Genomic DNA, 24,987 nt, shown 5'->3' on the forward strand with positions numbered 1-24,987 from the left:
GAATGAAGAGCGTAGGTGCATGCGGAAAGAAATCACGCATCCACACCCTCTGCCGGGAGCAGGTCGGCTGCACATGCGGTCCGTCCGGAGAGGCAATGACGAAGCGGAGTATTTCCCGATCAACCTGATTTCTCGACTGGGAGCCGATGCCAGATCCAGGTACCAGAGCTGGGACGTGACCCCGGAGGAGTCTGTTGGAGCCCGGGCCAAGTACCGCCCGCCGTCCGGCGCTGACACGCAAAAGAAACAGGTACATGGGCGAGAGCCTTAGCGTGGGGTAGCCCGGGCGCCCTAACCAGGTCGGCAGCACCTGCGAGACCGGAGCAGGGCCACGATGCGAAGATCACGGGCAGGAGAGCAGTGACCCTTGAGCATGTACTTGTATTCTCGGTGGTCATGGCATGGTCACTTGAAGCCAGGAAAGGCAGAGATTTGCATCGGGACTTGTACGAGCAGGCAGCTCAGTGTCAGTCACCGTTGGCACTGGCCGGGCCCTTGGGTCGACGGCAGGAGTGGGGCGACGCCGTATGCACCAGGGCAAATCGGGTCTACAAGTATATGCCAGTCCAGAACACAATATGCCAGGATGCTAGCGAGGCTGCAACTGCTACCCTTTGGCCACGAGACGAAAGGAACCCGTAACGACGTGATGGTGGAAAGAGGTGTTTCCTCGGGAAGTGCAGGGACATGCGGGCCATCTGACACGGGCACTCGCTACATAGAGGTACGGTAAAAGGCTGCTAACAATCAGGACGCAATAGTGCCCAGCGGTTCCAGAACTGCCGACGGTGCCCGAAAGAGAACCGGATAGACACGCATTCAAAAACAAGATCTGGTCAAGCTCTCTGATCATTCAGAAACAGCTGCAAGGCAACTTGCCCTTGGGAACTGTGGAGTTGGCTGTGGATGTGAAGTTGGAAATATCCGATGTGGGGCAAGCAATGTGCACAGAGAAGAGGATCGAAAGGGAGGGGAACGTAGGCACGGCAGAAAAGGCGGGGTTCGCCTTGGATCAAAGGCAAAGGAGGCTCGAGAAGGGTAGGCGGTGGCCAGAGATCGTGAGCCGGCATGCCAGTCTGTCCAGGTGTAAGTCTGGCGTTGGTCGAGAGAGAGATGAGGGAAGCTCTCGGCCCACTAGGGCAGAGTAAAGTGCTGAGGTAGACCCAGACCAGAAGATGGCACCAAGCAGCCCAGACGTAGGTACTGAAAGCCACTCCGGGCAGATTTCCCTTTCTCGTCGTGAGAAGACGGGTCCCACTGAAGCCGCTTTCTTCCCCCATGGCGGACGGTAGAAAGATGAACGTCGACGGTCCTAGTCCCCTAAGCCGCATACTTTGCAGGGACTAAGCAAGCGGCGAAATAAAAGCCACCAATAGGAAACACCGGCCTGGTACGGCACGCGTGTGTGAATGCACGAGGCGCAACACCAGTCAACCCTCTGGCAGTCATTGGCGAACTCAAGAATCTAAAACTGTGGATGATTAGCGAGGGCGGACATCCCGAGAGAGCCTGGGTACATAGAGTACATCAGTTTGAAAGATTGTCGATGTCAGGCTCGACAGCCGCCGGAGATCCACTCACCGAGACTTTGTCCGGGCCTCCATTCGTGACTTGACCAATACTGGCATGCAGTAAGTACTTGAGCAGGCATTGATTCGACCGTTGAAAGCAAGAAGGGTTGAATCAGAAAGCAAAGGAGCTTGGCGGTGTTGCTGATGTCAAGTTGGCGATGCAATGTCGGCAGGACAGAGATAAATGTGAGCATCTCCTTCTGATGTAGGACTGAAGGAACAACTCTGGCATCGGGCAAGAGCGAGTTGGGCGGGGTGATGCCCTCAGAGGATACTTCAATCCCAGCTCCCTGTAATGCTGTACCTAGTTACCTAGGTACACCTAATGCTGCAATGAACTGACATTGCGGGGCACATCTCTAGCGTTCTAGCGTGGGGGCGGGGGCTGCTGCTCCACTAGAGCTACCCAATTTCCCTTCGGATCCCCGACCGGCTCCCGCACCAGATCGAGATACTGCCGCGATATTCGACACCGGATCCCTATCACATGGGTTGCTAGATTTCACGGTGGGCTTGCTATCATTGCGATGCGTGAGGCACCTGGAGGGGACTCTGGCGCTCATCCTGATGCCCATTTTGCTCTGCATATGAGTCTCAATGGCGAGCAGAAAATTACCCGGAGGGGAGAGAGACGAGAGAAATGTCCTTCGTGAATGCTTTGCCAACTTCCAGAATGCCCGTTGCCGCAACGCAAAGCGCTTCCAGTACACGGAGAAACTCTAAACTCATGATTCAACACAAGTACTTGGAGACTGGTACACCTCCAAGCCGAACCCAAGAAAAGAAGACTGTCTGGTTGTCTCCAACCGGCCCCAATCTGATGGCCCCTCACCCCTCAATTTCTCCGTTCCTTGTAATAAGCTACCAGTAGTGTAGTAACTATGTAGGTAGTGCTCCAAGCTGCGCATTGAGACGTCCGCGTTCTGGACCCTTGAAAATCAAGGCCACCTCTTGTCCAGTGTCTTGTGTAATTTGATCCTATCCCAATTCTCTCTTGCCTTCTTGACTTGATCTTCCAGTTCAATTGGATGAGGAAAGTTCCGTCAACGCCATCGGATCACAGACCAGAGATCCTCTGCTTTTAGTATCAAAAGCGTCGAGCTTCACCTCGAGGGAAGCTAGATACAATCTCGAACAACTGGACTACCACCATTATCCAGTGAGAGACCAAGAGTAAATCAAAACAACCATGGAGCCTCTTAACGTTCTGATGGCAAGTCAACGTGCAGAATCCCACACCTTAGTGCTCAACACTGACATGACGTACAGGTTGGAACCGGCGAGTACACCACAGGATTCGTCGGTGGTGGTGCTTCCGGATCAGACAAGAAGGTCGGTGTCGTCGGCCTCTCCATGTTCGACCTGCGCCGGAGAGGCAAGGTCGGCAAGCTGAGCATGGCCGGCGTCAACGGCAAGAAGTTTCCCGCCATAAGTACGTGCAGCCAGCAGAAGCCTCGGGAAGGGCGGCGCATGATTTCCACGAGACGAACTAACATACCGGCGCCGTAGGGGAACACTTGCAGAAGAACATCACCGAGGTCTACAACAACCTGGACACCTCCTTCGAGTCCTTCCCCGCCAACGACGCCGTCGAACCGGACGCCTACAAGACGGCCATCGACGCCCTCAAGCCCGGCGACGCCATCACCATCTTCACCCCGGACACCACCCACTTCCCCATCGCCCTCTACGCCATCGAGCGCGGCATCCACGTCATGATCACCAAGCCCGCCACCAAGCTCCTCGCGCACCACCTGCAGCTCATCGACGCCGCCCGCAAGCACGGCGTCTTCGTCTTTGTCGAGCACCACAAGCGCTTCGACCCGGCCTACTCGGACGCCCGCTTCAAGGCCCAGAAGCTCGGCGACTTCAACTACTTCTACAGCTACATGTCCCAGCCCAAGTCCCAGCTCGAGACCTTCAAGGCCTGGGCGGGCGTCGACTCGGACATCTCGTACTACCTCAACAGCCACCACGTCGACATCTGCGACTCGATGGTCTCGGGCGCCGGCTACGTGCCCGTCAAGGTCTCGGCCTCGGCCTCCAAGGGCGTCGCCGTGGGGCTCGGCTGCCACGCCGCCACCGAGGACACCATCTCCCTGCTCGTCCACTGGGAGAAGCGCGGCGACCCCTCCAAGCGCGCCACGGGCGTCTACACGGCCTCGTGGACGGCGCCCCAGCGTGCCGGCGTCCACTCGAACCAGTACTTCCACTACCTCGCCCAGAACGGCGAGATCCGCGTCGACCAGGCCAAGCGCGGCTACGACGTCGCCGACGACGCCGCCGGCCAGCTCATGTGGTACAACCCCTTCTACATGAAGTACGCGCCCGACGAGGACGGCAACTTTGGCGGCCAGGGCGGCTACGGCTACGTCTCCATGGAGAAGTTTGTCGACGGCTGCCGCGCCGTCAACGCCGGCCGCCTCAAGCCCGCCGACCTCGACGCCAAGGGCCTACCGACGCTGGCCAACACCGTCGCCACGACGGCCATCCTCGAGGCCGGCAGGAGGAGCATCGACGAGAATAGGGAGGTCAGGATCGAGACCCAGGACGGCGTGTGGAAACTGGTTTGAGCGGGTGGATTGGATACTGTTCCCGGCATCTGGACTCGGTCAAAATTGGTATTCGAGGGTATATAGATGAGGTAGTAGGCTCAAGTTCCGATCTCCGAACCATCTCTGTCAAAAGGATTGTCCCATTGCCACTCTTTGCAGCCCTGACTCAAGTCAGGAGGAAATGCATTACCTCCTACTTCTTTATTACTTGAGCCACATTTATATTTCGTTCCTCGCCCACACTGGCAGCCTCCGTGCACCAGGCCAACTGCGCACACGGACCCCCTCCCCCGCGAAAGGCAGTTATTATTCTAAATAGAGTACCTAGTTTCCATAGGGGGTGGGATGGTGCAATGGTTTATGACCACGATAACGTGGATTCCATTTAATAAATAGCACGCCATCCTACCCTCACGACGGAGGACACCACAAAACATTAATGTGGCTGGTCTCGTGTTCGAGCAAAGAAAAACCCCAAAAGGGGTTTTTCGCAGGTCAGGGTTCGAGTGACACCTTGGCTGAGCTTTTTTGCCCCCTTTCTGCCTTTTTTTTGTCTCTCGCCTTTTGGCCTTTGCTTTTGTCATAACACAAGAGAGCTTATGGGCATATCAAAATTCAACTAGACCATGACCGTAATTCGGTGCTCTCTTAATGGAGTCTGATAGGTTTGCTCACGATATGGTTGCATTGCACCAAACCATATGACTCCGAGATCACTTCATAATATCAGAAATCTCTGGCACTCTGCTCATCAGAATATCCGGCGAGAAGTAAAAATTGTTCCTTTCGACCATGGGGTTGTCCTAATTTATCCTTTGTGTCCAACACAGCAAGCACAGGGCCTTCATGACCTTACCCCTGACTGGGCCAGTCAAGTGTTATGATGCCTCCACGACATCCGCAACATTGAGGATCCCGCTGTTCAAACGTCCCTGACCTGCGTTGAGCCACCAGAGAGATGGCTCGGCTGTCATCCCTTAGCATGTCCTGTCCATGTTCATTCTTAATGCCCAATCACAAGCCTTACCGAAGCTCACCTGTGGTTACGACCTATCTATCGCTGGATCTACCGTCTCATCGCCTGGAGGATTTTGCATCCCGGTGGTTACACTGGACAAGCCTCTCGATCATACCGCTGGCGTCTCAGGACGACGCTACACCACTCTGGCCGTATTAGCAGGGAGGACTTATGTTCTATCTTGAGTCGATCATGGACCAAGGCTGAAACCTACCAGAATACCGCCGGCCGCATGAAGCCTATCAAAGATCGTTTTCCACAAGAGTTCTCTATCCTCGAGGTTCGCAAAATCATCTAGTCGACGAGCACCCGGACAGCGCACGTCGTGTGCAGTCACGCCGAAAGCTTTCGAGCCACCCAAGCCGGAGAAGTAGGGCCTACTGGGCACACAGGCAAAATGTATAAAAAGAAATAAGAAGGCGAAAAAAAGAAAAAAACTCGCACATCAGCCCGGAGGGTGGTATGCTTCGAAAATTCGCCCTTTCTGGCGGATTTTGCTCCGTGGTTGTGAATCGAACCCGTGTCCTCCCCCTTTTCCTTGTCTCCTCTTCCACTTCCCCTTTCCCGAAATGGAATCATTAGTCCACCGCAGGACGACATGATTGACCTGAACTTGACCAACCGATCAAGCCGCCACATGCCGCCCCCCTGAAAACCAGTCAGCAGTATTGGAGGCCTTTGGCTCGTGCGTGCTCAGGGACTGATATCGATCGAAAGCGCATCCCATGGGCATCTCTCCCAGAAAAACAAGGCCTGTGGTAACGCCACCTAGGCCCTACCAAATATCCTGCTCCGAGCAAGATTGCACATAAAAGACCTTCGCCCTGGCCTATTCCACATTCTCAAATGCATCCCTCCTTTTCTCAAGTCTGCTTCAATTCATCAGCCGGTATAACATCTTGACGACATGACGAACGGTCTTCACATGGCAAAATCAGGGGATGAGCCCGAATGTATGGGTATCGCCACCGTTCCGGTGCCACGACAAGCTTTCCTCAAATCGGAAACCGGCTCCCCCGATTATTTGAGTTTGACAACCGAAGAAGGCATGGAGAGATACCAAGAGTACTTGGGGAGGAGACAGGAAGCCCGAGACCGCTACATCGCCTCGCGGGCAGCCTTGAAGCGGGATCTCAATCAAGCTCGTGACGATTATTATGACGAACTCAAGGAGGTGTGCAGGTATCGCGCCGAGGTGCGCGAGGGCGCCTCTCGCTTGCCTCCTCCGCTGGCCTCTATCTGGCATAGGCTCATAGGGCAGACATTCGAGTTTCTCCGACGAGACTTACACACCAAGCCGGGGCACGATGAACTGCACAGGCACACAGTTGCGGCTAAGGAGGGGAGGTCGAGGATCGATACGGAATATAAGGAAGAAGAGGAGCGCCTTCGCAAGGAGTATCAACATATCCTCCATCCCATTGCCCTGGCAGATTAGGCTTGCAGGAGTATGATTATGGAAGAGAGGAATTCTGTCGTGGATGGTAGGGGAGATAAAGGGGTCCAAACGTTCAATTTGATACCATGAGCCGGAAATATGATGGGTAGAACACGATTCTTGTATGGCGACCAAGCGCTAAATGTCTATCGAATGATGGAAGCAGCCATATGCTAGATGCCAAGAGGAGTTAGGAAGCCTGCAAGTCTCAAGGATGCACAAGAGTCAGAACTTTGAATACGGGTGGCTGGTAGAGTTACCATCCATTCGTAGACTTGTCTTCTTGCCAAGATGTAAAGACCAAGGCTGTACATAAAAAACCTTGCTCGAGTCTCAGATTAATTGTAACAGAGAGAAGTATGTGATTTGTCCAGACGAGCGCCATGTACCAATTAAGTATAGTCAAATGTTGACAGTTCAGATCTAAGAGTATAGATCAGTCACAAGGACGACTTGTTGCATTCAGCTCTTGTAGGGCGTCTTGTAGGGTGCCACATAGTCAAAACCACAGTCTGTGAGGGAGAAAGGTTACACTGGGGTTCTCCTTGCTCACATGTCACCTTGGATGTGCAGGCAAAAGGAATATCTTGCAGATGCACATCCAGTTGCGGACTACTGCAACTCCCCCAACTCCCCCAACTGCATGATTGCACATTATCACCTGCGGCCTCCATTTGAGGCCTAGTGTCCCCCAGCTAGATTACCACTCTTGTTACATGATAAGAAGAGTCATTCCCAGAGATGTTGATCATCTTGATCTGCATCATCGACTCGGCGGTATATCATGTGGTTGGGGGGTCTTTTTCGCTAGAAGTAGAGACTTATGATGGCAACCTTTACGTTCACGAATTAATTGCTCGAAGCACTCTCATCAAGTTGGCTGAGTCCTATGCGTCCACAGCCTGCTACTTTCAGACGATATATCGCTCAGGTGCAAGCACTTAGTGGTCGAAAAGTTGTCAGCAGTCACAACGTGCTCGCGGCGTCGCTTTCGAAAGACTCAGACGTGGTATGAACAGATTGTAAGGGCCAATAGACAGTCACTCAACAAGTCGTACTTGATGGCACTGGTCAGCAGCGGGACCTATGTTAGTTCGCAAGGACCCGTTGCAGTCAAGGATCAAGGCCCGACGGCAACAACAACGTGGGCACTGAGTCCCCTGGACCAGCACATGTCCAACATCTATGTGCGGCTGATGTACTTTATCTCCTTCGAAGATGTATCAGCCGAAGGTATCCATGACGCGACAAGCCGACTGTGCGTGGCCCTCGACGCAAGTCTTGACCGATGGCCATTCTTGGCCGGCATGGTGTGCCCGGCGCCGTCAACAACCAATGCTGGGGCGGTACAGTTAAAGTACCAGCTGCCCCGACGAACGGCAGTCGCTGGCGACCGCCACCGTCACCCTGATCCGGGTATCTTTCGAGCTCAGATCGTATGGTATGACGACTGGCCGCATCGTTACGACGACTTCGCCAGCAGTGGTGGTCCCGACCCGAACATGTGTCAGAAGGAGATCTTCTCCATCTCCGTCAAGCATCCCGTGCCTGGCGAGGTCAACCCGCCGCTGACCTTGACCGCCAGTTTTCTGGAGCACGGCGGTTTGGTACTGTGTTTCGCGTTTCACCATGCGGTGTTTGACGGCGCGTCGATCTCGATGTTCTTGGAGGAGTTTGCAGCCAATGTTCGAAGTTATTCGAGTTCAAGACCTGGTGAGTTAATTGATTGTTGCAGTCGGTGTGATCATCGACGAGAGGGTTGCCACGAAGGCCAGACTGACATTGTGGCAGTCGATCTGAAGAACACATTTCGAAGGGAGGTGCCCGAGATGTGGAATCTGGCCAGGCATGCAGAGCCCCTGGGCGGTCTGTTGAGCAAGCATTCGGCCCAGCGATCAACGTCCAGGAGTTCTCGCCAATTGATCATGCACAGGACTCTGCCATCGGGCAAGACCTGTCGGATAATAACGTTGGACGGGGAAAAGGTATCGAACCTGAAGAGAGTGGTAAACAGAATCGTCGGTGAAGAGTTCCCGGGCGCGTGGATAACCACAACAGATTGCATTTGTGCCCTCGTCTGGGTCGCCGTGATGAGGGCGCGTTATCATCGTTTGCCGGCGGATGCAATAACAACATTTACCACTGCAGTCGATGCACGAAAGCGCGTCCATGGTATTTCATCCACGTTCTTCGGCAATATGTTCGTCCAAGCCCATGCGAGAGCCAATCTGGGAGAGCTTGTAGGTGCGAGGAAACGGTTAGTAACAGTTTTTCAACTCCTCCCAGCCCCCTTTATATGGAACAAGGCAGACACAAGTCCGCCTGGGAAGACAGAGTTACCTACCCCCTGGTTCGCGCACCATGCCGGACTGGAAAAAAAATTCTTCGTCTGCCCTACAAACCGGGCGTAAATGGGACCGGGATCCTTGATATGCAAAGCGACTGGTCCCAAATTACACACCTTGCTGATGCATTTCACCTTTACCGGAAACGTCTAGACCTGCATGCAAGACACCACCTCGCCGACGATCCGATGCCCAGGATAGGGACGACGATGAGGCTCTGCGACCCCCAGCCGGCATGCAACATCCGGGCATCCTTGCAGCAGCAGCGGTTCGCATCCACGCTGCTGTGCTGGGTGTCGACGACGCATATGTCGGTCGTCGGTTCGCCAATCTGGCACGGCACCAGTCGAAACTGACGAGTCAGGAAGACACCGATGCTGCCAACACGGGTGTCGACTTCAGCTCTTGGGCCACGCTTGGGGGTGGGATCGACTTTGGCCTGCCGGGGTCTGGAGGTCGACCGGACTGGGTCCGCAAGACATGGTCTTGCAACCCCGGCGCTGCCAACGTCTTGCCCCGGACGGGTATCGGCAGCGATTGGGAACTGTTGCTGAGTCTTGAGGAGGTGGAGATGGAACAGGTGTGGCGCCATGAGGAACTAGGGGCGTGGATGAAGGAAAGCGAGGAAGGGAAATGGCGGTGAGGCAACCGCTCGGGATCAATATCAGTAGGTGAGACAGTAGGTGAGACATGAGTCGGTGTAGAAAGAGTGCTCTCCCTATAAAAAATATTAGGATTTATTGGAATGAAATAAATAGAAAGTAGAAGTCGTGATACAAAACGTGCTCATTCCTCTCAACCCAATTTTCATCGTGAGTAAAGGCAAAAGTGAAAAGACTCGATCAAGATCATTCCTGGTGTTTTGTTCCCCGGCCGGCACTGTCAGTCACCCCTGTCCCTGAAACCGCGCCCTGTAGGGTGTTCATAGATACGCCTTTCCAGGGGGTCCTGGCGCTGAACACCCCTGTGGGACCCACTGAATCTGCGGCATGGCCAACAGGTAATTTCAACCTCACCCGCACTCGCGTACCGCGCTCTGTCAGCCTTGTTTGACAAAGTAGAAAAGACTATAGACCTCCGGTCAGTCTATAGTAAATCGTGACTCTGTATGTGTAGTCTTCGAGACGCGATATGCGCTCATGGCTGTGGAATGACGGTGCATGTACAGTTGTTCTGAAGTTGGGCTACGAAGGGGACCATGATAGCCATGTAGCCCAGGATACAGATCAGTTGCGACTGATATGTGATACCAGGAATCTGAGAGACAAAGAACGCCACAAGAACGACGGCGGTGATGCTCACAGCCAAGCTCTCCCCCTTGGACATGGGCAGCATATACAAAAGGCTGACTGGTAGAAGCATGGCAGCCAAGGGGACGAGGATGGCGATTATTCGACACCAGAACTCCACTCTGTCCTGGTTGATAGACAGCATACCATCAGGGGCAGTCAGCCTAGGAATGATCCAAGGGCAGTAATGGATAAGCCAGTCAGTAAAGCTGTCGGAGTGGCTTCGGTCCATGTCGACAAGGTCGTCAGCCCTTTGGAAGGACATAATTAACTCGTCGGAGAGCCCGTTCCTCTTCATCTGGAGCACCATGTCATCGTGGCGCATGACCGGAACGCGCGGTAGCTTGCGCATCTCGCCCTCAACTCGAAGGAGCTCATCTATGTCCGTCATATTAGTCAAGTCTCTTATACAGTCGAGGTGCAATGGCAAGGCACGCACTGTATTGGTTCGTAAGCCTGATGGACTCTTCTATAGCCATCTCCTCAGCTCTCGCTTGGCTTGTGGTACTGCCACCAGGACAGCATTTGTCCTGGCCTCCAGTCTGGGCTTCCGGTGCTGGGTTTCCATCAAGGCGCTTAGCGATTTGTTTGAGCGCTTCGGATTCCTTCAAGACAATCTTTGTTTGTAAATAAAGGATCTGAGCGCGCCTCAGGACGCTGAAGCTTGGTTGGACGCGCAGGTTGTCGTAGAGGCATTGCTCGGCGGCGAACTTGATCAAGCCAGGAGACATCTCCGAGACCATATCCACTTTGACAGTCAGTCGTTTTGCTGTTGGAAAGGACACGAGGACAGCTCACCATCTCTATCTTGTATGATCGGGATATCTTTTGTATCAGCCACGGGAGTTGTGGCTAAGAACCAGTTAGACGACAGTAGCAACGAAAGTAGCACCGTCTCAAAAGACGTGCAATGCGTTCATTGTGTCTCTTCAACAGTGACTAGATAACAGTGTAACTTGGCTGGCACCTGACAGAAGTTGACCGAGGAGCAAAGTATTATTGAATAGAAAGAGAGAGAAAGAAGAAAGAAATCGTGGACTTACTCTCGACGGGTGCCACAGCCTCTTCTGGGTCAGCAGCGCGAGGTGATTGTCCTGGGTCGCTGCCCCATCTTCGGAAAGTAATTTGACTGACAATGTTTCCCATGGCTGCTGGTTCATTGGCGTGTCCTGATTTCGATGAAAAGAAGGCTTGTCTCTGGCACAAAATGGCGAAAAGCTCTCCTTCTTATACACTCCGTATTTGCAACCCCCTACCACTCCATCTGGAGGACACCGAGACTTGACAAAAGAACGAAGGACGCAAGGCTCGACCTCTGTTGCCTGGATGACCCAATGTGGCTCCCATTGTATCCCCGGTGGGGTTGAGACCCTCTTGGGGGTGTGAGGGTTGGTGATATGATGGGCCAAGTTATCTAGCGTCAAGTGAATGAACTGTCGGTCAGGAATATTGCGAATAGCATCTAGATATGACTCTAAACGGACCAACACTCCATTCGTGAATGCAGAGGGTGGGGACCGGCCCGTCCGTCATGCACAACACAGCCCGTCGAGACCGCTGGACGCGCAGAGTGTGCATGGGGCGAGATCGATGTTGGCCCCGCAACATGCCAATCATCCATCATCTAGATCATCGTCTCATGCAGTAAACGACATCTGGGGATCACCAAGCCACGATGCTCGGAGATATCTGCCTGTCGAACAAGGAAGAGATGGTGTGTACATTGTTGCCCAACCACTATTGTCCAAGTCTCGTCGACGAGAAGCGGTGTGAGCAGGCTGGACATAGTATGACTCTCAAGTGTCGAAGCAAGAAGAAGCGAACCGCAGAAGGCTACTACTTCAATCAAAGCTAGGAAACAATCGAGAGAAGCCTGCAATGGGAAATATCTCGCGATTCAGTGCTGGCATCTTGGATTCATAGATATTCCGAGAGTTACGCTGACGCTCTACAGGACGGGCCAAGTTTCAGTGACCAGGCTGTGAAATGAAATACCCAAGGGGATAATGGTCTTGGAAATATTACGATCGAGGAATCACGTAAATGCATGCTCGAGCGGCTTGTATGACTGACAAAGGGGCGGTGCAGACTGCACCCGCCTTGCCTTCCAACATACCCCATTGCATGCAACCATCAACACATGCCTGCCCAACGTTCTCCATATGTTTCTATCCCCGTATAGAATGATGTCGGCGATGGCCAGGATGTTAGGCTTGCGCGAGAGGCAATCGCCGTCGAGGCTTCTCACCGCCGACCTTCGGCCGTGCTTTGGAAGGTCGTTCGAGGCTCGATTGCAAGAGAACTGTGATTCGGGTAGATAGAGTGCATCTACAATAGATTTTAGCACGATTCAACGCCCTGAGCAGATATGCCAAAGCCCTTTAAGCTTTGTTGATTCTCTGGAATCGCGTGTAGCGTCGAGGGAGGCGAGTTGATCTCGCAGGGGGTCTGGTGCGTAGCTGGGCGGAAACTCGTCGAGAAGTATGCAAGACCAGACAGTTGGGCACCAAGAATATTCACTGAGGCAATGTCCTCTGGTTCGCATTCACGATACTTTGGGTCTCGAGATCGAGGGTTGCCTGGCAGTAGGGATCTTCGGAATACTTGTGGTACTCTGGAAGGCGCGAGGCTATTGCGCTCTGGTGCAGGAGAGCCGTCAAGACACTGCCACGTCATGTAAGTACAATCCACCAAGCTCCTTGCCTAGTGTCCATTCCTGTTTGGAAGAATCCCGGAGTTTGTGGACTTGAAAACTTTCCCGGATGGGCTCGTGGATCGGATTGACTTGCCAGGACTCGAGCAGGCGAGATGCTCCACGAACCGCGCATCATCATATACAATATGAAAAGCCGGTAGCACCTTTATAAAACGAACATAATGATCCAACCATTTACCCAACGGGGTTTCTATCCAAGAGAAGGCAGATGGTTGAGACTACCTTTTCTAGTTTTGGATCAAATGGGTGCCGAAAAAGGAGACGCGAATTGGCCACCTCCCTACCGCTTCTCGATTGGTTGCATGTACGAGCACGCAACGCACAGGGAAGGAACTGCTTAATGTTCTGTGTGAGTACCAGGTGTCTTTTACGGGCATCGAGCAAGAAATAACGACTGAACTCGAGATGGCCGGCACTGGTCAGGTGAAAAGAACGAGGACTCCGATTGAGAGCTTGTGATTAGACGTAGCCAAAGTTCAGGCGTACGTACGTGGGTGGTAAATTGCTTTTGCATTGTGACTCTCTATTTGTAAGACTGGGAGGGGGCTGCTGGAGAGCGAGTCGTTCTGATCCTTTGAATGAGCCTCGGCCAGCTCAAGATGTGCAGTTCCTCCGTCCCTAGAAAGACCAGGCCCCCATCCCCCTACCGTCCAAGGAATGCATGGTCATTTTTCCGACCCCAGCTGGACGTGGAGACAATCTGCGCTGTGATTTGGCCACCGAGATCCGAAATCATAGCCACTTGTTTGCCTCCTCGTACCCCTATTAGGCGCCAGCCTGTCCTGACTGCATACATAAATAGACACCTCGCTCCATTTGCTCAAGTTCATCGGTTTTCGTCCCTCAGTCATCGTCCAGGGCATCGTCAAATCATATGCGAACTGCCTGCGAATATTTCGACGCCCGGAACTTGTGGCCTTTTCCCCCAGAGAGGAGCGAAACCCTGCGACATCCTCGAATCCAGCTTACAGCCTGTCGAGTTGGATATGATTTCTTTGTTCAGGAGCTCGAGGACCCAGCTCCGGCAGAGGAGATCAGGAGATGGCAAGAGAGGGGCTTCGAAATTCCAGCATTCCAAAAGCATAACGGCCGGCTCCGGTTTCTACCACTGCAGCCGGGGCCCGCTTCCCGAATCCTGTGGCATATGAAACATCCAACTGGCCGTCCGGGACACCCTTGCTTTTCGGAACAAGGGCAAAGAACAGGGGATTTTTAACCATCCGCGATGGCCGCAGGGTTATCTCTCAGATCCACCAAATCGATGACTCGCAGATCTCTCCGGTGTGCGGCCGACTGCATATTCGTCAACTGCATCGCCGCCACGCTGCACAGCTGGCTGGACAAGGCCTAGCTCGTCACGCAGAAGCAAGGTCTCCGTCAGTCAAGTATCATGCTGCTTTGGCGCCCAGCGCTTCGCTGCACTGATGCCACATTGACCCACCTATCAGCCGGCCTCGCTTCTCCTTCCCCCACACTGACGACTCCTCACCGGTCCTCCGTCCCGCGTCGTACCACATGGGACATGGGGGGTTCCGGGACGGCTCGGGTTGGACAATGGCGACTCGAATCCGACGTACACCCGCGCTTCTCAATCTGGTCAAAAGCCCGTCGCGTATTACTTGTAGTAATATGAGGACGTGCCAAATCTCCCGAGAAACAAGTGTTTCCGCGGGCTTGGGATATGGGATCTGAACACACCAGCTGATTGGCTGCGCGGCTCAGCTGTTGCGACGGGACCAAGTGTGACCGGCAACACGCTTTTTCCTTCTTCAAAGTCCGATGCAAGCGCAAGGCAATGACGACCGCAATATCGCGATGCTCTTTTATCACGGCGTGTGTCGCAAGCTACGATGGCAGGCAACCCCAAATGAGAGAGCAAGCCAGAGCTGTTGAAGGATTGCTCCGCAAATGGTGCTAGGGGCTGGCGACTTGAATATCGGCGTCGCATCGCACGCGACGGGGGCTCGAGTAGTGGAGACGGATCCTCCAAGCTTGTCCCTGTTCAGAGTGTCGGCGCCACTAAACATCGGTTGTACCCGGTCGTTAGTCTCGACGTACTGGGTCAATGTTTTGATTGTCGTCTGCGACGAAGCATCATATCTGGAGGGACGCCGTCTTCTTGGTGCATCGGCAGCTTGTCTGGTCTTCCGACCTTGAGTTGCACGTTGTCGAGAAGCCAAACCACGGGCAAGATGTCGGCGCGCAATCCGCTGGGCTCGATGTCCATGCTAACTGTCAGGATCCCCTGGGAACCTGGTACTTGATACGGCCCCCCTAAGACTGCCTATTCGCCTGTCAACCTGGGACTCGCCATGGCTCTCCTCCGGGGAGCGCTGGCAGCCAATAATTTCAGACGGCTCCTCTGTCGAAATCCGCCTTGTTTTCCTCCTAGGGCAAGCCAGCCAGACATGAAGAAGAATCTGCGTACGCGAGGTGTGCTCCCCTAGGGCACGGTCACAATACCGGGCCTCAGAACCGGTCTGTGTACGCAAAACCCTCGTTCGACAGGCTCGTTTCGATCCCCCCAGATCGTAATTGCAAATCCAATCCCAAAACTCCCGCATATCAGCCGCGAAAACGAACTGCCAACCATGTGCGGTCGTTCATCCAACAGGTGATGAGATTGTGTTTCCGCACGCGCATGGCTTGCAGCCAACTGACCGTCTTTCAGCGAGCCCATGCCGCCAGCACGTCCGGCCAAGAAGAAAGACAACCCCAGACGCCGAAGCATACCAATATCCCTTACCGAGTCGGACAACAAATCCAAGAGCAAATCCAAGAAGAAAGCCACCAAGAAGGGAGACGAGAAATGCTCTTCGGAGACCACCCGGTCCGATTAACATACCTCGCCCCTGCAAGAATGGATTTCTGGCGTCAAGGGTAGTGGACGAGGGCGTCTGTGGAGATCTAGGTTGGAATTCAACATTCCCTCCACACGCGGCGCACGGGCAGCACGGAAAGGGGGCTGGCATTGTTCGAAACGAGTAAACGAGACATGTAGGATGTCACGCAGGTAGAATAAAACTTCAGAATCGATTTTTTCTCCGGGTAGTACAACATTTCGCGCCGTGTTTCTATGCTGAATGGAAGCGTGCCCTCTTTGACGCGAGCGGGATGGCGATTCGCAGGCGCTCCAGTTCACGACATGGCCAGGCTGTGATTCATCTCGTCCGCATCCGCCACGGTCTTGAGCATCCTGAAGAGCATCATGCTTGTGGAAAAATTTACAATTCTGGATCTGAATTCCATTTATACCATCACGGTATGCCTAGATAGCCTGCCGACATCTGCCGAATACTCCTTGAAAAAACAGTGGTTTCCTCCCCATCACGAATCACAACACCGCCCGCCCTCCCGCCCGCCAACCCCCTTTTTGTCTGCCCTGGCCTCTGCGAGCCTGCCACAGGAACTCGGTATTTCTAAGCCATCGAAAGGGCCCTATTTGAACGGCATTTGATCCCATTATTCGCTGGCAAGTCGTTGATCAACCGCGGGAGGATCGACTGACGCCCGGGTAGCCGGCCGTCGGGGCTCCCTGCCGGCGAGTCTGCTGGCCGGCCGGTCGGGCATTGCGTGGCTCGTGTTCTGTCGGAGAGTCTGGCGGCGTGTCCAGCGGCGTCGTCATGGCCTTTGGGAGTGTTCTAGGGTCAAGCCTGACGTCCTCGCTGCCATCGTTGCAAAAGGTGTCAATTCAGCTTGGCTGCAAAACGGTTCGTGAGGCGCGTCCTCTGCCATCAAGGGGGGTCGTCACCTTTTCCCGCCGTCGCCGCAGCCAAAACACATTTTTGGGGGGGCCTTTCTGCGAGGTTCACGGCTGGAATCAAGCTCTCTGCGGGATCGGTTTCTGACTCCTTTTTTTGGCTGCGATTCGTACACAAATCCGAACCTGGGCCACGCGCCTTCCAGACAGCTGCCACAAACCTCACAATATTGCACTCGCACATCAGAATTAATCCCTCGCCCAGGAGAGTATAGTCCAAGCCCTAGCAGAGACCCAGCACAGACGAGGCTTCCCTCTTATTGGGTTTCCCAGTTCCGTCACAAGCAAGGAACCTTGTCCAGCACAACAGCTAGCCACTTTGGCGGCCATCTGGACCCAGAGTAGGAACTCCCAAGGTGCTGCTCACCGATAACATAGACCTGGTCCATCCCAATATCACGGCCAGATCGCCTTCGTTGCCGGGGCTTCTCAGCTCAACCAAATGCATGAGGAGAAACGTCGCAGAGACTCCCGACAACTCCAAAAGCAATGGTCTCTGCAAATACCATTCTCCACGAAGAACAGCGGGTCAAAGAAACTCTGATCTACCCGCGAGCTAACAGCGGGTACCTTGAGTAGCGTCGGGGACGGCCAGGGGACACGGTGATCCTAGTCAATGTCTTTCCCCACTCTTCCACACCCCAGACACCACCCGAACATCAGGTCCGGGCTCCAATGGCGCCAGCGTGGGACGCATGTATCGTTACGCTGGCCAAGATGGGCCGGAAGAATGAAACCGCACTGAGTGAGCAGACGTTATCACTGCTCGCGGGTGTGCCTCTCCCAGAAACATTCCGAGCCTGGACGACTTTTTTGCGGGTCGCCGAAGGGAGGATCGTGCTGAACACCGATTGGGTTGAGCCATCTGCATCTCCACAAACACTTGTTTGCTTCGGCAGGTTGGTCATGACCTAACGGCTTGACACATCTGGAAAAGAACGTGCAGCCATAGATCAGGCTGCAAATGCAGAGAAGACCTTCGCATTTCGCCTCGGCGTGGGGGGGACGTCAGTACGTCCCTCATCGATGACGGGGTGGTAGGCAGGTGGCTGGCAATCCAGACTTATAGCTGTCCACTTGGCGGCAAAGCGTAGGAGAGTGACATGAGCTCGATTTCCCCAAGCTGGGCCGAGTGTGGGACGAGAAATGCCCCCCCCGCAAGGCCGACGGCTTTCCTGATCTGACCAGACGCGGCCATCGAGACTCAACCAACGAGCATTCTCGGAAGAGGACAAGGGGTGGTCAGCGAGGTGCGCCGTAGCCGCGAGAGTAATTTCGTTTGATGTGAATCGATTTCAGGATTCTAAGTGCCTCGGTTGTTCTTTGCTGGGATATTCGTTATCCTTCCTGCCCTACTCCAGCGGTCCTTGCTTCTTTCGAGGCTTGTTGACCTTTGCAGCCGTAACCGTGGTTGCCCATTCCAGATGCCGTCTCGATCTCGAATTCAAGGGGCGCGGGTGCTTTCAGCGCTGCAGGAGAAAGTCGAGGTAGGATCGCCAGTACTCGTTCGGCGCGTAGTGGTCATGCTGATGCTTGACAGATGAGGGTTGGGGCAGCATGTCGAGGAGGGAGTGCCGAGTTTTATAGATACGGAGTATGAAGCGCGGTGAATCAAGCCTCGAGGGGAAATATGGGGTACATCGGGCACCATGACAAGCCTCGTCCCAATTCGTCGCACAACACCATCCAATAATCCTCGGCTGCATCCCAGCTGCGAGGCGCTCCCGGCGTCACCCCTACAGTAGCCAATGATACCTAGAAGTCTCATCAAGCACAGGGTATCACCTACATGACCATACTCCACCCATCCAAGAGCGGACTTCCCTCCTCAAGGAGCAGTTGGTCCTCCATCCTCCACCTCCTGATGGAGCATATAAGCTCTGGCCCTGTTAGTAATATGGCTGGCCAGTTACCGCCTGCAGACCTGGTAGCTGGCGCCGCTGGTCCGGGGCTACCGCGGATGATTATGACACTGAGGTGGAAGTGCTGGATGGGAGTGTGCGAGGCGCTCCTCAATGACCTTTACCATTCGCATCCCTGACATCTCAGTTTTCCTATGATGTCTCCTTGTCGAGCTTGAGGTCCCATGCATCGGAATCTGCAGATTGCAGTCCTCTGCCGAACTTCAATGGATCCTTCATTCAATGTTCCGAGGTAATCCAGCTGGCTGAAAGAGTGCTTCGTCATCACTAGCTAGATCCCCTCTCGTTCCCCTGGGGGTGGCATCCGGCTCGAGGTGTCGAATCCGAATCTACTTCCACTCAGCTCTTTCCTCGATCCTAATGCAGTTCCCTCGTCTGAAATTGCACCTCGATAAAGATTGCATCCCTTTGACCTGGCCAACGCTGCGCTTCAAGCGTCGTCCTCAGTGATCTTACCCTGACACCTCTTTGGTCTGGTGCAGCCCTCTGCGATAGGGGTTGGGTCACGCATGTTGCCGGAAGGTGCCCAGGCTTCAAGGGAAGGTAAGGAGAGATCGCGTCGACACGAAGGAGAGCGTGTTCTTCGGTGTGGAGCGAAGATGGCAGCTCGAATAGATTCCTCAAAGACTCGATAACCAGGCAACGCGATCATCAGTGTTTACAAAGACTACCTACTCTCTCTCTCTTCCAAAAATCACCACTGCATAACATACCACGCTAATCCACCTCGAGCTCCTGCTTGTACCTGATTTAACCATCTTGCCGGTTCACGATGGGCAGAACCCACACTCTTACAATCAAACCATCCTCCTCCGGTCGATCAAAGCGTTGTACGCCCCGATAGCATCGAACCTGCGTCTTAGTCTCACTACTGTTTACAATGGACCTGTTTACGTTGCGATATATTGTGGTAGACTGGTCATGAACTCCTTATCGACTTTAGTCAAGAACTATCCATCGAGCTTCGACGTGATCCTCCCACGATGTCCTGCTGGCGACGATGACTCTTCTGAGGTAGTCAGGCTGCTGCTGCTGCTGTTGCTATGGACGGCCTCGTTGACGAATCGAACCAGAAGCTATTCGAGAGACGCCCAACTGAATCTGCAGAGTACAATGTAGCATTGAGGACATACGTGTGCTTGATCATCGGGCGGTTCAGTCGAGGCGGGCATGCATTGACTCTACCTTCCCCACGAGGCGCAGAGTAAAGGTTCATTGCCTTGAATATTGTTCTACGTGTGAAAATTCTCTCCGTCGTCACTGCCATTGCTCAGTAGAACGGCCCAGAATCATCATCCACATTCCTTCAATGGACTCCTTGAGAGCCTGGACTTGTTTGGGGGTGAGCACCAAATTTACCCAGCGTATCTACTGAGAGGTTCTTGTAGGTCCTTGAAGATACAAGGCAAAGTGACTAGATTCACAAGAGTACATGTTCTCCGAAGCCTCCTTCACCGCCTTCTACTGACAAGACTCGATCAACGACGTTAGGCGAAAATGATCCCACCTACTTCGCTTCTAGTCTCGGCCTCCCGCTCACGACGCTGTGATTTGTTTCCTTATCCTCCGGGCTCCATTCTGCTCCTGATGCAACCACTCGATCATCTCAGCCGGGGTGTTGCGGGGGCCGAGTTGATCGTGCTAGATTAGCTGCACGTCACGGAGGCGCTGTGCTTGCATACCGAATCTTGCTTCCCCACCTCCATCGCTGCGAATGGATTGTTGATCTCTTTTGAGTCACATTTGGATGCTATTCGCAGTGGTTCTACGTGCCAGCGCATCGAGGAGGCCGAATACAAGTATGCCCAACCCATCAGATCAGCAACCAACACACCCCTTCAAAATGGCCATAGCCCCACTAACAACACGGCTCAGAGCATTATTGACTTTTCTGGTGATGGAGGACGGAGCCTTGCGCTCTTCAGGCTGTTGCCTTTCCTCCTCGCTGGCCGAAAAAGCGGTCAGTGTCTGTATCGTTGACGTGTATTAAAGCGAAGGATGTTCGCCTTCTTGTGATGGAGAATATGGATCGGCCCGGGAGAAGCTTCCGGAGACAACGCAACCAGCATGGGCAATACCAGCAGCCATTTTTGGCTCCCTCGCAAGAGGACTGGCCGAAATCGATCTCAGCCTTCGGACTTGGAAGAACGCGGCACGGCGCCAACGGAAGGTGAGGTTCTCTCGATCGTCCCCTCATCCCATATGACTTGAACTGGGAAAGCTCACTGGAACCAGACGTCAGGTCCACGGCTGACTTCGAGGGGCCCCCTTCGATTCAACGTCAAGATAGTATGCTGCCCTTCAGGAGACAATCAGATGACAAAACTGACCGTAACGTCCAGCCGACACTGTGGGCAGAATGCCCCCAGGGTTACTCAAACTTGCCTCCGAACAATGTCTCTACGTTAATTCGCGTGTACGACCACGGTTCAGCGAACTGAGACAGGGCTATATCATATACTACCAAGCCAAGTTAGGAGTCCGGGACGAAAAGGATCTACAAAAGATCGAGGAGTTACTACAACAACGACGAGCCTCGAATTAATCGCCTAGCACCTTTGGCCCAACCGAAGGTGTGGGCGCTGACAAGGCAAAGCCTCTTCGCGATATATATGACGCTGACATCGAGACTGGAGCCAAAGACATGCTTACATATCGTACGTATTACCTTTCTGAACCACCCAAAATGAGCTGTGTGCGTTCGACTCATCCTCGTGATAGGCCAATTGCTTAACATGGACCGAGAGTTCCATGATCTACCCGCTGTTCCGGACGATGATCTTGAGCACTTCAGATGTTATTATCGATATCTCGGGATGCGCGATGAGTTCTTGGCGTCGATGAGGAGGAATGGTGACATTGTTGAGCTCTACAAGGACCATGTTGACGCCCTCATCGACTGGCTGTTCAAGAAACGACCTTGGTTCTTGACAAGAGTACGTGTCCCTTGTCTTGATCTAGCATGAAACTTGTGAAGTCGCCTTGCTGACTATGTACAATGTACCAATCTCTAGGGGGCGCAGCAATCTCCAGATGGTATTCAATACGTGAGAAGGAGCACAGTTTCGTCCTGGCTTCGAACAGGCACCATCCTGCTGCTGCTGGCCGTCATGCTACTGCCCATTAGTCTTCTCTTCCTCGCGTCGACTTCCAGAGGGCTGAGTCTAGCCGTTGTTTTCGTTTCTTATGGCGTTGTGACGATTGCTGTGTACTTTCTACCCAGACTCACGTTCCAGCAACGACTGGTATGCATTCTCGGCTACATGGCTATCATGTCACCCTTCCTGAACCAGCTTCAGAAATGACTGCACTTGTCCAATCAGTCAACTGTGAGCTGCCATGACCGACGAATGAATACAAGCGACTATACTGGAAGTCAATTCTATACTCGTCACTCAAACAAGAGCAAGATCGGGTATAGCTGGGGGCCTCCCGCTGATTCAGAAAAAAGATTCCCGGGGTATTCAGCACAGTGGAGACATGGAGTGCGCCGATGCGGCTACCCTACAGGGGCCTATTACAAGAATAGACAGGGATTGCGGACAGCCCAGTGTGGCAATAGTTTTGGTGTTTCTTCATAGTTGACATGCATGTTTACTTTTCTTACGATGTTTATTGGAACCTGTTGGACACGCTCTTCGATATAGCGACGCCTTTGCTTGAGATCCAAATCCCCCGTCCACGAAGTTGTTCTAAGTAGGCTTGCTCGGTTTTACGATCTAGTTACTTTTCGGTGTATCAATGTCACTCCCATTTAGATGCATCTTTTTCATCCGTGTGATCAAGCCGTCACTAGAGAATGGACGGTTAAGATCATACATGAAGACATATCTTGTGTTGAACACTGTGAAGTCGAACCTATCACGGCACCAAGCTGACAAGGCTTATCTTGTTGCCGTATGACATGACTTAGTCTCGAGGCATTCGCTTCGCAAGGATGGCGACCGAAGGAGCAGTGCTAGATGAAGAAAATGCCGCGATCTTTTCATTTGGAAACAATCAAGTGTTGGTCTTGAGCTTTGAAGGAGTTCGGTCCTCTCATGGAGTGTGAGCGCATTTGATCAACGGGGCGACGAGGCTCTTAATCAATGAGCAACACTGTTGAGAAATAACAGCGCTGGGCTCCGAGGACAAAGATGACCATCCACGAAGGAATGTCAGAGGGCAGATCACTGATTCTCTTGACTCAATCTGTACGAAAAGGGGTAAACAGTAGGTGTAGACTTTTCAACCAAACGTGTGCAACAGCGCGTCAAGTCAAGATCCCCAACATCCCTTGGGTCTTATTACGCCCCTAATAGCGTCCATTTCCTCGGCTCGTTCTTGTATGATCAACTGCTAGAGCTTCCTTTCAACTGCCAGCGCAACAGCAAGCTCAGGGACCCCCTGAACATCCAATCAACCTAAAAGCGACGATATGGGAAACAACATCAACGAAAGAAATCCATACCAACCACAGAAACAAAACAACAACGAATATGGAGATCTGTTGGCCTGAAATCAACTCGAAATCTTAAACGTAATCAATTGTTCGGAAATTGAGCCAGAAATGCAACCATCAGGGCCATGAATGCCAGGAGCCAGACCAACGCAGCCATGGGGCTCACCCAGGGGAGGCAGGAGATCAGGGGCATGAAGATGAAAGCGGAGACCAGCACCAGAACCCATCTGCCAGCCTTGGACATAGGTATGAGGTACAGGAATCCGATAGGGAGCAAAGTAACGATCAATTCGGCCAGGACGATCAAGAAACTGCAGAACGCCATGACTCTGCTCTTCTGCACTGAGCCATTGCCGTCCGGACTTGTATAGAAGAACGGCCACTTGAGTTCCCCATGCATTGGTCAGTAGCTGTTTGTCCCACGAATTGCGTGCTTATATGCGGGACGGTCTGAGAGACTTACGCGCTGAACCAACTTGGGACAATCACGAATCACCACGTCTGCGAATGCCTCGATGTGGCCCCATTTGGTGTACACGAAGTCATCGGCACGTTCCATGAATGCGCATTCCTCCTTGGAGAAGCCGTGCTCGTCTCTCAGCCCTCTGTATACACCGGCGTGTACGGACAGAGATGCTCGATGGTAGTGTGCATTTTTAACGTCCATGGACACGATTTGCTCTGTCACTGTTTGTCAGCGGCACTCCCTTTCAAAAGACCTGGAAGACGCAAAAATATCACCATAGAGCTTCATGACATTGAAGACTTCATGCACAAATGGATCGAAGGATTGCTTGAAGGCTGCGACGTGGTCGCCCTTCTTCTCGTCCAAGTCCAAGTCAAGCGGCTTGAAGAATTTATCGTCGAGGCTTGCCTCGATTTTCTGCGATATGATGTCTTCCCAACGTCCGACATGGATCTCCAAGTATATGATCAACAAGCGTGTCAAGCTACCGAATCTTCGGTGGAATCGCTGGTCGCTGTAAACGCATTGCTCTAAAGCATGCTTCTTCCAGCCACCCGGCATCTGTTGAAGTTTGTCCACTGCTATTCGTGAGTCTGCTGTACCCCCATTGTACGTGGGCTAGTTTCCTTACAGTCATCATCGTACTCGAATGGGTACTTCTTCTCACGTTGCTCGTGGTCATCTAAGCCTGGCAATTGCTGTGAGATCTGTTGCTGTTGTTCTCAAATGGATAGGGGTCTGGTCGTGCACTTACCCCTGGCGGCAGAGGCGGAAGGACCTGATTCGATGTCTGGGCGAGGACAAGACTTCCCGGCCTTGCTGGGAACTGATCCCTTCCCAAAAGTAGTGCTATTGTCTGGCTGGCCTGCCATGGTGTTCTGCGGCTACTCCTGATCTCGTCATCCGGCTGGTCACAGAACCCTCCTCCAAGTCGCAAACCAACCGCCCTTCTTATAGAATACCCGTCGAGTCATCTTCGTGTCTTCACCGCCATGTTACAGAGAAGTCTGCAAGGCAGGAAATCGACGGAAGTGGCGATGCCCAACTTGGTCCGAATTGAGGGCCTCGTTGATGCGGTTCACGATGGAAGTGTTGGCGGGGTAGCCTCTGGCAAAGGGTGTGCCGATCTCCGATGTGATGGGCTACACCGAGTCCTTTCTACTTCCGAGTCTGAGTTGGCGGCAGAGGATACTTTGAATAGCATCAAGTGATGCAGCATGAATTTCTCTAGACCATTCAGAGTACGGGGGGGTGGGGGCGGCCCGTCTTGTCGTATGCACGACATCACCAACTGCAATGCACATGGCATGGCGCCACGCTGGGACCGAAGCCCCAGACTCGAGGGTACTCTGCTATTGGGTTATCGAAACTGAGTCACCACATAATTCGATCTTGATGGTCGCAAGGCTCTACGAGAAAGCGAGGCAGTGCTTCACTGGGCTGGAGGAAAGGGTGTGGGCATTGTG

The 24,987-nt window shown here is 53.3% G+C and overlaps 6 protein-coding genes across 6 annotated transcripts; 4 read left to right on the forward strand and 2 right to left on the reverse strand.

The window, feature by feature from the left end:
* Window positions 1-2,760: 2,760 nt before the first annotated feature.
* On the forward strand, window positions 2,761-4,144 carry E0L32_008648 (uncharacterized protein; the record flags this gene model as incomplete). Its single annotated transcript, XM_031143526.1, has 3 exons — window positions 2,761-2,775; window positions 2,841-3,003; window positions 3,081-4,144. The coding sequence occupies 3 exons, from the start codon at window positions 2,761-2,763 to the stop codon at window positions 4,142-4,144; spliced, it is 1,242 nt and encodes a 413-aa protein (XP_030992140.1).
* Window positions 4,145-6,051: 1,907 nt separating this feature from the next.
* On the forward strand, window positions 6,052-6,582 carry E0L32_008649 (uncharacterized protein; the record flags this gene model as incomplete). Its single annotated transcript, XM_031143527.1, has 1 exon — window positions 6,052-6,582. The coding sequence occupies one exon, from the start codon at window positions 6,052-6,054 to the stop codon at window positions 6,580-6,582; it is 531 nt and encodes a 176-aa protein (XP_030992141.1).
* Window positions 6,583-7,643: 1,061 nt separating this feature from the next.
* Window positions 7,644-9,570, forward strand: E0L32_008650 (uncharacterized protein; the record flags this gene model as incomplete). Its single annotated transcript, XM_031143528.1, has 4 exons — window positions 7,644-8,203; window positions 8,374-8,588; window positions 8,731-8,839; window positions 9,081-9,570. The coding sequence occupies 4 exons, from the start codon at window positions 7,644-7,646 to the stop codon at window positions 9,568-9,570; spliced, it is 1,374 nt and encodes a 457-aa protein (XP_030992142.1).
* Window positions 9,571-10,064: 494 nt separating this feature from the next.
* On the reverse strand, window positions 10,065-11,362 carry E0L32_008651 (uncharacterized protein; the record flags this gene model as incomplete). Its single annotated transcript, XM_031143529.1, has 4 exons — window positions 10,065-10,594; window positions 10,656-10,964; window positions 11,015-11,068; window positions 11,260-11,362. 4 exons carry the CDS (start codon window positions 11,360-11,362, stop codon window positions 10,065-10,067), a joined length of 996 nt encoding a protein of 331 aa, XP_030992143.1.
* A 9,319-nt stretch (window positions 11,363-20,681) lies between these two features.
* On the forward strand, window positions 20,682-21,919 carry E0L32_008652 (uncharacterized protein; the record flags this gene model as incomplete). Its single annotated transcript, XM_031143530.1, has 6 exons — window positions 20,682-20,784; window positions 20,836-20,903; window positions 20,957-21,030; window positions 21,168-21,271; window positions 21,336-21,550; window positions 21,629-21,919. The coding sequence occupies 6 exons, from the start codon at window positions 20,682-20,684 to the stop codon at window positions 21,917-21,919; spliced, it is 855 nt and encodes a 284-aa protein (XP_030992144.1).
* Window positions 21,920-23,114: 1,195 nt separating this feature from the next.
* On the reverse strand, window positions 23,115-24,393 carry E0L32_008653 (uncharacterized protein; the record flags this gene model as incomplete). The annotated part of the gene is made up of 5 exons (XM_031143531.1): window positions 23,115-23,465; window positions 23,519-23,736; window positions 23,797-24,102; window positions 24,153-24,209; window positions 24,276-24,393. The coding sequence occupies 5 exons, from the start codon at window positions 24,391-24,393 to the stop codon at window positions 23,115-23,117; spliced, it is 1,050 nt and encodes a 349-aa protein (XP_030992145.1).
* Window positions 24,394-24,987: the final 594 nt, after the last annotated feature.

Source organism: Thyridium curvatum, assembly GCF_004353045.1.
Source record: "Thyridium curvatum strain D216 chromosome Unknown NODE_58_length_281357_cov_77.750052, whole genome shotgun sequence".
NCBI lineage: Eukaryota > Fungi > Ascomycota > Sordariomycetes > Thyridiales > Thyridiaceae > Thyridium > Thyridium curvatum.